We start from the raw sequence: 14,519 nt of genomic DNA on the forward strand, positions 1-14,519 counted from the left end.
ATGGCTATTTGGGGAAAAATGACTTCAATATCTAATAATTAGAGAAATACAAATTAAAGAATATCTTGAGTTCTACCATGCGGCCATGGAACAGGTAAATTTAACCAAAAATGCGATGTTGGAGGTTGTGTGGAAAAACCAGCACATTAATACACAATTGATGGTATCTCAATTGGTCCCATTAGTTTGTAAAGCCATAGAGAAATTTGAAATATGTCCCTAGATTAACTAAACTGTATATACTTTTGGACAACTTATCACCATGTCTATAGTTATCACGATCACCGTATCGGTAGGTCTATACTTCACAAAGAACAAAGAAAGCAAGAGAACCCGTATGTACAAACATATTTATAGCACTCTTTTTGTGGTGTAAAAGACCTAGAATTTATGGAGACATCCATCAGTTGGAGAATGACTGAATATACTGTGAGGGTCTACATATATATATACACATAGATATGTATACCCCACATGTACATAGTAAATGATGTGTTAAAAATAATTTGTTAAGCAGTAACTATATGCCAGGCACTGTACTAAGTACTGGGGATTTGAAAGACAAACGAAAATACTCTATGCTCTCAAGATGCTTACGTTCTAACGAAAGAAGATAACATATAGAAGGGATTTGGGAAGCAGGATGGGGCAGTAAAGTGCCCAGCAGGATAGTGTAGCAGAAAATAAGAGGCAGACTTGGGAGAAGAATGAAGAATGACTGGCCTGGGCCCCTGCTCAAAGTGGAAGTTCTGGGAGGAACTAACCAATGGAAGGGGCCTGGGAGACAGAAAGAACTTCAAGGACAAGAAGGCTAACAGGGTTAGCAGAATTTTTGAAGCCATAAGGCAGACGAGGCATGGTAATGAAGTACAGAGAGTCAAGAGATGAAATAATGGTTATCTTGGGGCCCTCTTCAAAATGGAGCTTTCAATGGGAAAGGGGGACCAAACAGGCAGAGAGAACTTCCAGCATGAGAAGGCCACAGGAACTAAGACAACTCCCAAGGTGAGAAGGCGGCAGAAGCATGGTGGTCAAGTCCAGGGAGGGATAATCAGAATCAAGAAAAGATTGGAGGAGGGCTATCCTGAGGCTTCCCCAAAATCAAGATTTAGGGAAGGAAATCACTACTTGCAGAAAAGGACCACAGGAGTGGGAACAGGAACATCTACAAAGGAAAGTTAACAAGCCATTTTGATGTAAATGAAGATTATATGAAGAGGGACAAAATGAAATAAAACGAGAAAGGGAGTTGGAAGAATGGTTGTAGACATATTCAGAGACCAAAGAGAGATGAGTGAATTTTATTTTATAGACAATAAGAAGATAGTGAGGATTTTCGAACAAGAAAGTGTCATGGATTGGAGAGGGGAAAGACTTGAGGAGGGAGTCCCTTTGGAAAGTTGTGGAAATGGTCCCCCTATCTCAATCAAGAGGTGAAGGGCTCAGGATGCAGAATGGAATGTACATTTATGGACAAGGCCAATGTGGGGACTTTTTTTTTTTATTATGCATATGTGGTACGAGAGGTTTGTTTTTATTTTTTCAATGAGAGGAGTAGGATGAAGGAGGGAAATGAAATAAAATTTTTAGATAAAAAAGCTGTTTCAGTATTCTATGGAAAGAGTCATGAGGCTTTAAACTAAAGACCTAAGTTTATTTTATTTCTCTTTCTCCCTGTCTTCTCTTTCCTTTTACATGTGCAGAAATACATATGATATTTATCGGCATATCCATCTGTGTATCAAACATTTAGGATCTTTTGAGGGCCAACTATTTGTAAGAACTTCTGATAGCTAGTGCATTTCCACAGAAAATCAAATACTCACAAATCTGCATAAAGCAAACCCTGGTATTGTGAACGACTAGAAGTCCTTTGTACTCTGATTCTACAGGTACTCCTGGCTAAAGTGGATCTCCCTGACATAATCCAGCTGCCTGCACAGTGACACCAGTTTGTTCTATGTATGTTTTTATAGGGATACTTCTTGGTTAATTAGAATCCCTAAGGGCAGGGACAGTTTCACCCATGTTCTTGTACCCTCAGTGCTTAGCTCAGTTCCTGGCATATAAGTAGATACTTTATAAATACTTATTAACTGATTTATTAATACTGATTATTTGATTGGTTCCCAGTGCTGGTTTAGAAACGTGTCTTCAAAGCACCTCCAGGAAGTTGTGTTTGACAATCCTGACACCACAGGTCTCCCTCCTGTCCCTGAATGGTCACTGAGAGCCCTCATCTATGGCAAGACTGTAATTGTAGGGATACTTATTTGAATATGTCAGCAGCCATTACCCAAATGAGTAGAGTCGAAAAGAATAGTATCCTACCCCTAACACCAACCTCCCTGCCTGATAGGGCAAAGCTGTGTGAGAACATCTCTGTAAAGACCTGAAGGAGATATTCTCAACAGGTTCTTCTAAGAGAAATCAAGGGGCATGGGGAACACTCAAAAATGCCCACAGCTTGTGTTATTTTATAGGTCCCTCTGCCTCTGGCGTCAATTCTTGTCCTCAAGATAACAAGAACATGAATATGAATGAAAAATTCATGAGTATCATCTTCTTCTCCCAGACAGGAATTGGGGTCCTAGGGAATTCCTTTCTTACTTGTCTCTTCATCTTCATATATCTCAGTGGACATAGCCTGAGACCTATAGATACTATTCTCACCCAACTCACCTTGGCCAACTGTTTGGTACTTCTCCCTAAAGGGGTCCCTCAGATCATGGCAACTTTGGGTCTGAAGAATTTCCTTGATGACATTGGCTGTAAAATTGTCTTCTACCTTCAAAGAGTATCTCGAGGTCTTTCCCTCACCATGACCTGCCTCCTGAGTGTCTTTCAGGCCATCACCATAGCTCCTAGCAGGTACAGTTCAGTAGAGCTTAAAACCAGAGCCCCCAAGTACATAATTCCCTCCAGTCTCTTCTCTTGGACTTTCCACCTACTTTTAAATGTCTTCATTGCTTTGGGAATGAAAGGACCAAGGCACGCTGGGAACAGCACTGAAGTTCAACATTTTGAATACTGCTCTTATTTATTTACCCCAAGATATCAAGCTGTCCTGCTCTCAATCATATTCTCTTTTCCTGATGCTCTGTGTTTGGGACTCATGGCCTTTGCCAGTGGCTACATGGTATTTCTCTTGTACAGACATCATAAGAAAGTTCAACAAATTCACATTTCCTGCATTTCTGCCAGAATGTCCCCTGAGGTCAGGGCCACCCAAACCATCCTACTGCTGGTGAGTATCTTTGTCACCATGCACTCACTCAGCTCCATCTTCACAACATACATGCATTTTAGGAAAACTTCGCTCTGGCTGACACAGACCTCTGCCTTCCTGACTTTGAGTTTCCCAGTTGTTAGCCCCTATCTGCTCATCAGCAATGACTCACAAGTTCCCAGGTACTGCTATGCTCTTTGTGGGAGGAAAAGACCACATTCTGCCCTCGCAGCAGATTAGCCTCCTCTACCTAGGATGACCCTATAAAAACTCCAAGGAATGAAACCTGAATCTGTCCCTTGATATTAGACTAAGCTCCCATTTATTAGAAGCAGGTGAAGTTTGAAGTGATTGATCATGGGTGCAGGGGGTGAACAAACTCAGACTAATGATTCTCGGGGCTATTGTTCCTAATGGAATCCCTAGAATCCTAGAATATCATATGTGAAGGTACCTACTATTAGGCCTATACCCCATAGAAATCAACATAAGCAAAAGGATCTATATCTACAATAATATTTGCGGTTGTTTATTTCATGGCAGCCTAAATTGGAATCTAACATAGTGTCATACCTATTGGGGAATGGCCAAACAAATTGTAGCATAATATAATAGTGGAATATTCTTATGCAATAAGAATTGGCAAAAGGTACCATTTCAGAGGATGTTGAGAAGACCCTGCAGAAATGATGCAGGGGAAAGGAAACAGAATCAGAACAATTTATATAATGATAAAGACATTATGGAGAAAATTGTTTTTAAAAGACTTTACATCTCTAGTCAAATCAATGATCAACCACACATCCAGAAGACTGGAAATAAAACATGCCACTCACCTCTTATCAAAGAGGTAAGGAATTTAAAATGCAGTAAGAAAAATACATTTTTTAGACATGGCCAATATAGGAATTTGTTTTGCTAGACAATGCATTTAAGTATTTAAGGCATTGCTTTTCAGGGCTTGAAAAAATTTGCTCATTGGAGGTGAGGTTCAGAGTAGGGATAGATAAATAAGAGAAAAATGAACAAAATATCATGGTACGGAGAGGGTGAGGTCTACAGGGTGGAGGGATTTAATGATATTAAAACAGAATATAAAAATGGATGTCCCTAAGAAAGCTTATACAACCTTATCCCTAAGAATGTCATGTAAAACAACCCTGACAATCTGTCACCCACACACAGATCGAAAACCTTTTGAGACCGGAATCCCACTAACTCGTGAAGCAAGTTGTTCCTTTTTGGAATAGATTCAAGTAACAGACAATGCATATTTAACCACCAGGTGGCAGCATGAGCTACTACTCTTACCCACCCAACCGGAGAAGTGTTCATCTGGGATTCCCGACTTCTTCCCACCCTGAGGTGCCACACACTCGGTAGTTGTGTGCTCCAACCCCCGGCGCAGGAAGTGCCAAGGTTTCCAAAAGTTCTCAGCTCCACCTCCCCGCGTGGCTACACTCACGGTCTCAACAGTCCAGGGGCCAGGTGGCTGAGGCGGATTAAACTCATCCAAATTAACTCTCCAACACACACTTACTGGTCTCTGTTCCTCCTCCCTGAGTCTTCTGTGTTTGTCAAGTAAACTGGTCATAACGGAAATGACTTCTCCAAAAGAATAGATGGAACATGCTTAACCGGATGGAGCACTTTTACTTTGTAAACCCGTAAATGAACAAATAAACCAAAATCTTTGTAAAAGGAATAAAGATCCATATCTATAAAACATCTACTGTCCTTCTGTATTCCTGCCGATTCTCACAGACTGATGTCTCCCTAAACGAGAGAGAGAGAGAGAGAAAGGTAGATTTATATAGACTACATACATACACACACACACACACACACACACATACACACACACATATATATATGTGTAAATATATGTTTTAAGGACGGCATATTTTGTTTTATTTAGTCACAGAAAAAAGCCATGCCTTCTATGAGTTACCCACGGTGTATAGAAAATCCCATATAATTTCCAAGTAATACGTGACTCGTAGTGTCCAGTAGGGCCAGTGGCACAGGCATTGGCCAGGCCCTGCTTCAACCTCTGCTAAGATATACTGGTTGTTGTCCTTCATTTTCGAAGAGAACCAAAATGACATCACCATGTTGGAGTCATGGTCCAGAGTGACCAACTGTGACTGATCAGACCAGTATGAGCTTGGAATGTTCTACCAGCAGTCAGGCACAAATAGCCTGTGTGAACCATTGGGTTGGACTCTCTAAGTCTGCATATCTTGTGTTTCTCTTGAGCTGTTCCAATCCTGCTTTGTTCACAGAGCACAGCACCTTTTCTGATGTGGGCACGCCATGCTGAGCGATCCTGAGATATATACCTGGAGAGTGGTAAGAACAGTAAGAATTTCCTTAGATGGGAGCTGGTACAAAAGCTTATAAACCTTATAAAATAGAGCTAATAAAATAGGGAGGGAAAGGGAGTCAGAAAAGAATGGTTGGAAAAGATAAGATTGACATGCCTGAGGTCACATAGACCCTGTCCTAACTATTTCCTGGGTAATGATTTGGGGATAAAATCCATCACAGGGAGGGTGTTCACTGCTCCTTTGAACAAAAGGAGACCCTCACCTTGGATGGCTGCTCTGAGATTGGGATCAGGAATCAACCTCACTGAGAGAAACAGAGTAAGGCACAGAAAGTCTGTCCGCTGGCTACAGGTATTACTGATTCCAATTTTGTATCATGTATCCTTTCTGTATATTTGATAACTCTACCCTTGCCACATATACACACACATTTATTGGAATATGTGTATAGTTTTACATATGTTTATATTTATACATAAAATACACACCCATATACACATGGTTAAATTAGTATATATGTTATATACACACACATTTTTAAAAAAATTTATACATAACACACACACACACACACACACACACACACACAATACTAGTTTATGCCAAGTTAGCCATTTGTATCATTTGCTATGTGGACTTAGCACTGAGCCACCCTGCAGATTTGGAGGCACCACTGGGAAGGTGAAAATAATTGCTAGGTATAATAAGGAGAAGAGAAAGTGCAAAGATTCTATCTCCTGTCTTCAGCGGCGGCCTGATATTAGCTCACTGTGTCTTGTGGCACAAGAGCTACGGACGTTTTATGTTTTTTTTGGTTTTGTTTTTGTTTTTGAGAAATTGCTCTGATAGTATAAAAAGGAGAAACTGAAAACCAAGAGGCAGGGTTCTAAAGATAGAAAACCTTTCCAAGCCTTTAAAACATAGTTATAACTCCATAAGTCTTGGAGGAGACTCGGACTGTTGCTCTGAGTCCCTTGGAAGTGAACTTTCTTTTTTGGGGGGTGGGGGGAGTTTGTCTTACTGTCTTCATTTGGTTATGGGAGAAACATCTTCTCTTTGAATTTGTGTATCAGGTTACTACTGCCACAACATAGAAACTATAAAGGTAAAAACCTAAGTCTTATTATGCTTAAGCACAGGCTCCTGAACAAAGATTAGGATTCTAAAGAGGTTTTTTATAGAAAAAAAATTACATCAGAAAGACAGAGAAATCATTTTTGACACATGGCAGTCTTGTACATGCTTTTAGGTCATAACGGCTGAACAAACTGAGTTAAACAGAATCATAATCTCATACAATCTCTAAGGAAACAAACATAGTTAAATGGATTTTGTAGGCAAACTTAAGTCGGGTTATCAGGTTATCATTTAGAGGCTTCAAAATGGGCTGATTGGAAGGGGAGATTTACAGGCCTCAAAAATAACTACTGAGTCAGGAAAACCTTCCAGCCCTCAAGCAAGTGTAACTACTTTGGGAGTCCTTGACCCCCTTTTTGGCTTCTTCTTTGAGGAATGTTTGAGACCTTAAGTAAATTTTCACATCCCATGGGACAGGTTTCAGCCAGCACAATAACCTATCTAGGAGAAATGGCCCTGAAGCCCCCTCCCCAGTAATAAAAATTAATTTAAAAAATCAAAATAAAAAATTCTTACAACAATTTCATGAGTTAGTTTGTTGCAGAAATCAAACGTATGCAGCCAAAAATTCTGCATTCTTTATCTGGTTATCTGGCTACAATTAGTTATTCTTGTGGTCTGATTAGCTACAGAAAAGAATGGTAGAGTGGCAGCTAGGTGGCGCATTGGATAGAGCCCCAGCCCTGAAATCAGGAGGACCTGAGTTCAAATTCGGCATCAAACCAAACACTTGACACTTACTAGCTGTGTGACCCTGGGCAAGTCACTTAACCCAATTGCCTTAAAAAAAATAGTAGAAGGAGAAGGAGAGGGGATTACAAGTTTCTAAGGATCTAAATAACATCAAAGGATACCGCTTTATCCTGACATTTTAATTCTGGCTGGGTTAAAATGTAAAAAAGACAAATGTGAATATAGGGAAGGATGGAATAATTTCCCCTCTCTCATCTTCACTTGTAACTCATGAATAATCTTTATAGATGAATTTCCAAATTCTGGTGGAAGCCAGTATTGAAATTTATGCTGAGTCAATCTAAGGAACTCCATTTTAAATCCCTGTTTAGTCTACCCACCTGCCAGCACATAGGAAAGGGCAGTCTCATGCATTTTGATCCCCTTTCTTTGTCCCTTTCCTTATCTAGTCATTCAGTCTGACTCTTTGTGATGACCCCATGGACCACAGCATTCCAGGCCCTTCTGGCCTCCACTGTCTCCCAAACGCTGTCCAAGATCATGCTTGTTGCTTCCATGACACTATATCCACTTCACTTTCTGCTGTCTCCCAACATGAGGGGCTTTTCCAATGAGTCTGTCTTCTCAGGTAAGAAGCTTTGGCTTCAGTATTTGACCTTCCAGTGAATAGTCTGAATTCATTTCTTTAAGTATTGAGTGATTTGACCTCCTTGCTGTCCAATGGATTCTCAAAAGTCTTCTCCAGCACCATGATTTGAAAGCATCAAGTCTGAAGCACTCAGCTATCCTTAAAGTCCAATCCTCACAACCATACATAGTCACAGGAAAGAACGTAGCTTTGACCATACAGACCTTTGTCAGCAAAGTGATGTCTCTACTTTAGTCTGCTGTCCAGATTTGCCATAGCTTTCCTTCCAAGGAGCAAGTGTCTTTTAATCTCATGGCTGTAGTCACTGTCTGCAGAGATCTTTGAGTCCAAGAATAAATCTGACAGTTTCCATTTCTTTTCCCTCTATTTGCCAGAAAGTAATGGGACCAGTTTTCATGATCTTAGTTTTTTCAATTCGAAGCTTCAGGTCAGCTTTTACACCTTCCTCTTCACCCCCATCAAGAGGCTTCTGAATTCTTCTTCACTTTCTGCCATGAGAGTGGGATTGTCTGCACATCTGAGATTGCTGATATTTCTCCTGGCAACCTAAATTCTGGATGTTGAGTCTAAAAGACACATGTCATCTAGACAGTCTAGTATTTCACATGATGTACTCTGCATAGGCTAAGTAAATACAGTGACAATACACAGTATTGTCATTCTCCTTTTCCAATCTTAAACTAATCAATTGTTGCATGTTAACTGTTGCTTTTTGACTCACATACAGGTTTCTGAGGAGACAAGTAAGATGTCCTGGTATTCCTTTCCTTCGAAGGATTTTTTTTTTTCTGGAACTCCCTTGCTTTCTTCAAAATCCAGCAAATGTTGGCAATTTTGTCTCTAGCTCCTCTGCCTCTTTGAAAACCAGCCTGTTCTTCTGGTAGTTCTCAGTTCATGTATTGCTAAAGCCTGGCTTGCAGAACCTAACCATAATCTTCCTGGCATGTGAAGCATCATTGAGCAATTTGAACATTCTTTGGCATTGCCTTTCTTTACACTTGGGACATAAACTCATCTTTTCTAATCCAGTGACCTCTGTTGAGTTCTCCAAATTTGTTGGCATATTGAGTACAGCACTTCAACAATCTCATTTTTTAGGATTTTAAATAGCTCAGCTGGAATTTTATTACCTCTACTAGCACAGACTTGTACTACTGTGATGTTGAATGGATTGCCTTGGATACAAACAGATATCATTCTGTCATTTTGGGGATTACAGCCCAGGACTGCTTTTTTTCACTCTTTTACTGACAATAAGGAATACTCCATTTCTTCTAAGGGATTCTTACTCACAGGAGTATATGCAGTGATCACCTAAATTAAATTCCCCCATTCTTGTCCACTTAAGTTCACTGGCACCTAAGATGTCAAGAGGTCAATGTCTTTCCATCTCCTGTCTGATCACATCCAGCTTACCTTGGTTCATACGTCTTATGTTCCAGGTTTTGTGCAATATTGATCTTTACAGCATCAGACTTGCATCATCAGAAACATCCACAGGTGAGCTCCCTTTTGGCTTTGGCTCAGTCATTTTATTAGTACTGGAACTATTTGTAGTTATCCTTCTCTCTTCCACAGTAGTGGGTTGGACACCTTCCAAATGGAGGAACTCATCTTCTGCTGTCTTACCTTTTTTATGATTTTTTTTGCCTTTTCTCAGTGAGGCAATCACGGCTAAGTGACTTGCCCAGGGTCACACAGCTAGAAAGTGTCAAGCATCTGAGGCTGGATTTGAACACAGGTCCTCCTGACTCCAAGGCTGGAGCTCAATCCACTGCACCACCTAACTGCTCCCCACCCCAATCTCTTTTTGAACTCAGGAAGACTCCAGTTCAGATGCTCATGATCTAATTTCATGGTGGTATCCACTAGAAGTTCAGTGCTTTCTCAAGCAAGGGGACAGTCAAAGTGGGATCAAAGTTGAAAGAAAGATCCTGAGGTTGCTGAAGCAACCTCCTTTTACCTCGATACAGCAATTGTAGACAAATATTTGAAGTGTTTTTACATGGAGGAGGAATAAAATTTGTTCCATTTGGCCAGAACAGATAGAACCAGGAGCAAAGAAAGAAAAAATTAAAGGGTCTAGGGTTGGTTTGCTAGAAGAGCAAACATTACAGCTGTTTGGACTGTGCCGAAATGGAACAGTCTGCTTAGAGGGGTAGTAAGTTGTGTCTCATTGATCTTATTCAAGCAGAGGCCGTGTAATCCACACAATCACGAAGTTGGAATTGACCTCAGAGGTCATCTAGTTCACACCCATACATGAAAGGCATCGCCACCATAAAATACCCAACGAGAAATCACCTATCCTCCCCTTGAATTTCTCTTAAAAGACCTCCTGTTGAGTGTCTTATAAAAAGGAATTCTTTTTTTAGTATAATTTAGACTAAATAGATTTGTGTTGAATTCCCTTCTAATTCTCAAATGCTGTGATTCTGTGCATGTATCGTTGCCAGTGCCAGGACACTGAATAGAAAATTAAAAAAAAAAAAAGGCATCCTGGGGTTCTTGAGACATTGTCTAATGGCCAGGCCAAATGGAAATTTGTAGACACCAAATGGAAAAACAAACCCCTAGGTTCTGTGTACAGACACTCAGGCTGCAAAAAGGACTGAGACCTGAGTCCGGAGTTACTGAGAATCAATTATGAATTGGGACCTTTTTTGTAATTCCTATTGCCCACTGACAGAAGGAATGGCCTTCTATCCATCTATCTGTTATATCTGATAGATATTCTATCTATCTAGCCTTTATGTGAGCCTCATGGTTCAAAGGGTCCACCTGAGTCTGTGATAATCTGCAGGGATGTCTCAGGATAGCAGGCATGTTATTGTGTATCGCTGCTTTTACTGGCTCCGTGCAAAGAGTAAAACTTCTGGATACAGTAAGCATGTTCTATCTGATCCTGTGAAGAGGCTGCTTCCATTGTGACAAGTTCACTTGACTCGGACCCAGTGAAATTCAACTAGCTCAGGGAGAAGGAAAAGCAGCAAAGGCCTTAAGGTGCAGACTTCAGAGTTAACTTGGCTTAGTTAAATCCCTATTAACCACCCTGCTTAGAAGGATGACCGAGTGATGCCTCAAAGAGTGGTGAAGCCTCACCAGCTGGTGAAATTAAGAAAGAGGTTGTTTACTCTCTGAGAACTCTTACAAATAAGGAGGGATGAGATACATAGGGAATTAAATAAGAACAATACCCACAATTCTGTTATCTTGGTGATGTTTCCAGTGTGCTTTCATCCATTAATTCCCCAAGGCACAAAGAAATTTAAAAGCATATAGAGATTCCCACAGAAAATACCTGAGAGGATAATGTACTTTGAGGCTCTAGCTTTAAGCTCTGGCCAACCAGAGTAATTGGGACTGTTGGTGCTGGTATGAAAGCCATTCAACAGGGCAGGCCATGCTGAGGGAAAGACCTCAAGCTTACTCTGTGAAGATAGAAGACAATTTTACAAACAGTCATGCAGGTCTTTGAATCTGAAATTTTTCAGACCCAAAGCCATTTTTTTTTTTTTTTTGAGGAATGTCACATGGGAGAAGCAACAAACAGTTGACCAAAGTCAATTGGGTAAAAATTATGTGCATAGATCTCAGTCTACATTCACAGAGAAAGCCAAATAAGACTGGAAAAATAAGAAAGGGGCTCTGTAGAACCCCATTTCCTGTTTGGAAGAAGAAAATACTCAGGACAATGTCATTAGGACTCATGTTTTTGATATCTTGGGGAGAAGAAATGGCACCAGAGTCAGAGACTAATAGAAAAACACAAGTCAATGGCATTTGCCAACACTGCCCTCTCACTCCTGTTTAGAAGAAGCTGCTGAAGACGTCTTCAGTTAGTGACACAGGGTGTTCACTTGTCACAAGGATTGAGAGAGTAGGGGTTGGAATTTGCAAGTAATAGGGAAATGAGTCTAAGAAGTAGCTTGAGAGAGATCTTATGAGGAAGGCAGATGATTAGAAGGTTTCAGTCCTTTCCTGTAAGCCATCCCAACCTCATGGAAGGCAGAGTTCAAAGACTCAACTTCACAAGTGAAAAATCAGGAGGTGTGACTAGAGGGTTCCCTGGAAAAAAAAACCTGGAGTTAACTGCAGATCCAATAGAAATCAATGATGAGTTTAAAGTCTGACTGTGCTATAAATATTCAAGAGAACTGGGAACTTATAGGGGAGGTGGTAGGGTAGGGGATCATTCGCCTTCCTCCAATTTGGTTTTTTTTCTTTTTTAATTCTCAATTTGATTTTTAAAACTTTTTCAAGATGTTATTTTTAAGTAATTTGTTCTTCCCGGTACCCTGCTTCAAATCCCACAATAGATATCTACTTAGACCAGCAAACAAATCCCCATGTTATCCATGTCTGAAATGTGTGTATTTCTAGATTTTGAGCACTTCACCTCTCTGTCCAGAGGTGAGTAGCCTACATTATCATTAAGTTAATCAGAGTTCTAAAATCTTTTAGACTTGTTTTTCTCTACAATGTTATTCACACCCTCAGTTCATTAAGGTCTTCTCAGGTGCCTCTGAAATAGTCCATTTCATCATTTCTTACAACACAATAATATTCCCTTACAGTCATATGAAACAGTTAGTTTAGCTGTTCTCCAATAGGAAAATCTCTCCTTAGTTTCCAATTTTGGGCTATCAAATAGATTCTTATTTCTTTGACTTCTTTGTACTACAGGCTTAGTATTGATATAGCTGGGCAGTTTGGCAACTTTCTGGAAATAGTTCCAAATTGTTTTCAAGAATGGCTGGAGCCTAATTGAGAGGATGGCCATCAACTGGGGAATGCCTGAGTAAGTTGTGGTATATGAATGTGATGGAATACTATTGTGCTATGAGAAATGATGAACAAGCTGACTTCAGAAAAACCTGAAAAGACTTGTATGGTCTGATGCTGAGTGAAGTGAGCAGAACCAAAAGGACGTTGTACACAATAACAGCCACGCTGTGTGATGACTAATGTTGATAAACTTAACCCTTCCCAGCAATACAAGGATCTAAAACATCTCCAGAGGCCTCATGATAGAAAATGCTATCCACATCCAAAGAAAGAGCTATGGAAGCTGAATTACTATTTTTTTTTCTTCTCTTCTGTTGAGTTTTGTTTCCTCTTTCTGATGGTTCCTCCTATTGGTTTTAATTTTTACTTACAACATCACTAATGTGAAAATATGTTTAATATGAATGTAAATGTATAGCCTATTGTGGTGGGGAGGAAGGGAGGGAAATTCTAAACTCAAAAGCATATGGAAGTAATTATTGATAAATCAAAATAAATTAATAAAAAAAGGAGGAAAAAAAAAAGAATGGCTGTACCCATTCATGATTTCACTCTTTCCATAGTCCCTCCAATATTTAGTTATTTATTGACTTTTATTCTTACAAAAACTAATCGGGTCCTTATATATTTTGTAATGAGACTTCATCAGAGAAATTTGTTGCAAATCTTTTTTTGTTACCTGTTTCCTTTTTGGAGCAACTAGGTGGCTCAGCGGATGGAGTTCTGGACCTTAAGTCAGCAAGATTCATGTTCCTGAGTTCAAATCTGGCCTCAGACACTTACTAGCTGTGTGAACCTAAGCAGGTCACTTCACCCTGTTGGCCTCAGTTTCCTCATCTGTAAAATGAACTGGAGAAGGAAATGGCAAACCACTGCAGTATTTCTGCCAAGAAGAACCCAAACGGGGTCCCGAAGAGTCTGACACGACTTCCCTTTTGATTTTCCCTACATCAGATTCTTTGTGTAAAACCTTTGAAATCTCTCATAATCAAAACCGTCCTTTGTATCTCGGGTTCGTGCATGTGGCTTGCTTTGCCTCGGCTCCTCCATCCGCAGACTGGAAAGGTAATTGTCCTCGCTCCTCCTCTGTCCGCCCCGATTCTTTCCCGGGCTCCCTCATCCTTCGGAGCTCATCTCGGCACCTGCTGTTGCCCGGCTGGGGAGCCTGGACCTCGAGGCGCACGTGGCCTCGAGGAGGGCCGCCCTCGAAGACCTGGAGGTCCCCCACCCCGGCCTAAACTCTGTTGCTGCAGAGCGGCCTCCTCCCTTCCCCTCCTGTGGCTGAGCCCTCCGGTCGGGCCCTCGCGGAGCTCGAACCCCATCCACGTGGCGGCTTCTGCTCGGGCCTAGACGAGGGCTCAGAGCTGCCATCGGCGCCTGCGCTGGATTCAGCCCCGCCAGCGCCATGCCCTCGGATCTCCGCCTGCCGGGCCTCCTTCCGGGGCATCTCCCCTCCTTAGACTGTAAGCGCCTTGAGGGCAGGGCCCGCCTTCTTCATATTTACATGCTTAGCAGTGCTTGTCACATGGTAGGCCCGTAATAAATGTTTATCGACGACTGACGTTGTCCACTTTGATTTTAAAAAGCAAGAGGAAAGCGAAATGACAGCGATCAAAAGTGCATTAAAAACTGGCACCGCTCCAAGCCACTCAAGGTTCCCAACCCCCCGTGCGCAGACTCAGGAGCTGGTGGA

At 41.1% G+C, this 14,519-nt stretch overlaps 1 protein-coding gene across 1 annotated transcript; it reads left to right on the forward strand.

Annotated features, from left to right (window-relative positions):
- The first annotated feature begins 2,551 nt into the window (after nucleotides 1–2,551).
- Nucleotides 2,552–3,469, forward strand: LOC114041551 (vomeronasal type-1 receptor 1-like). Its single transcript, XM_027860063.1, has one exon. It carries the CDS (start codon nucleotides 2,552–2,554, stop codon nucleotides 3,467–3,469), a length of 918 nt encoding a protein of 305 aa, XP_027715864.1.
- The last annotated feature ends 11,050 nt before the right edge of the window (nucleotides 3,470–14,519 follow it).

Source organism: Vombatus ursinus, unplaced genomic scaffold, assembly GCF_900497805.2.
Source record: "Vombatus ursinus unplaced genomic scaffold, bare-nosed wombat genome assembly UNPS02014175.1, whole genome shotgun sequence".
In the NCBI taxonomy this organism is placed as follows: Eukaryota; Metazoa; Chordata; class Mammalia; order Diprotodontia; family Vombatidae; genus Vombatus; species Vombatus ursinus.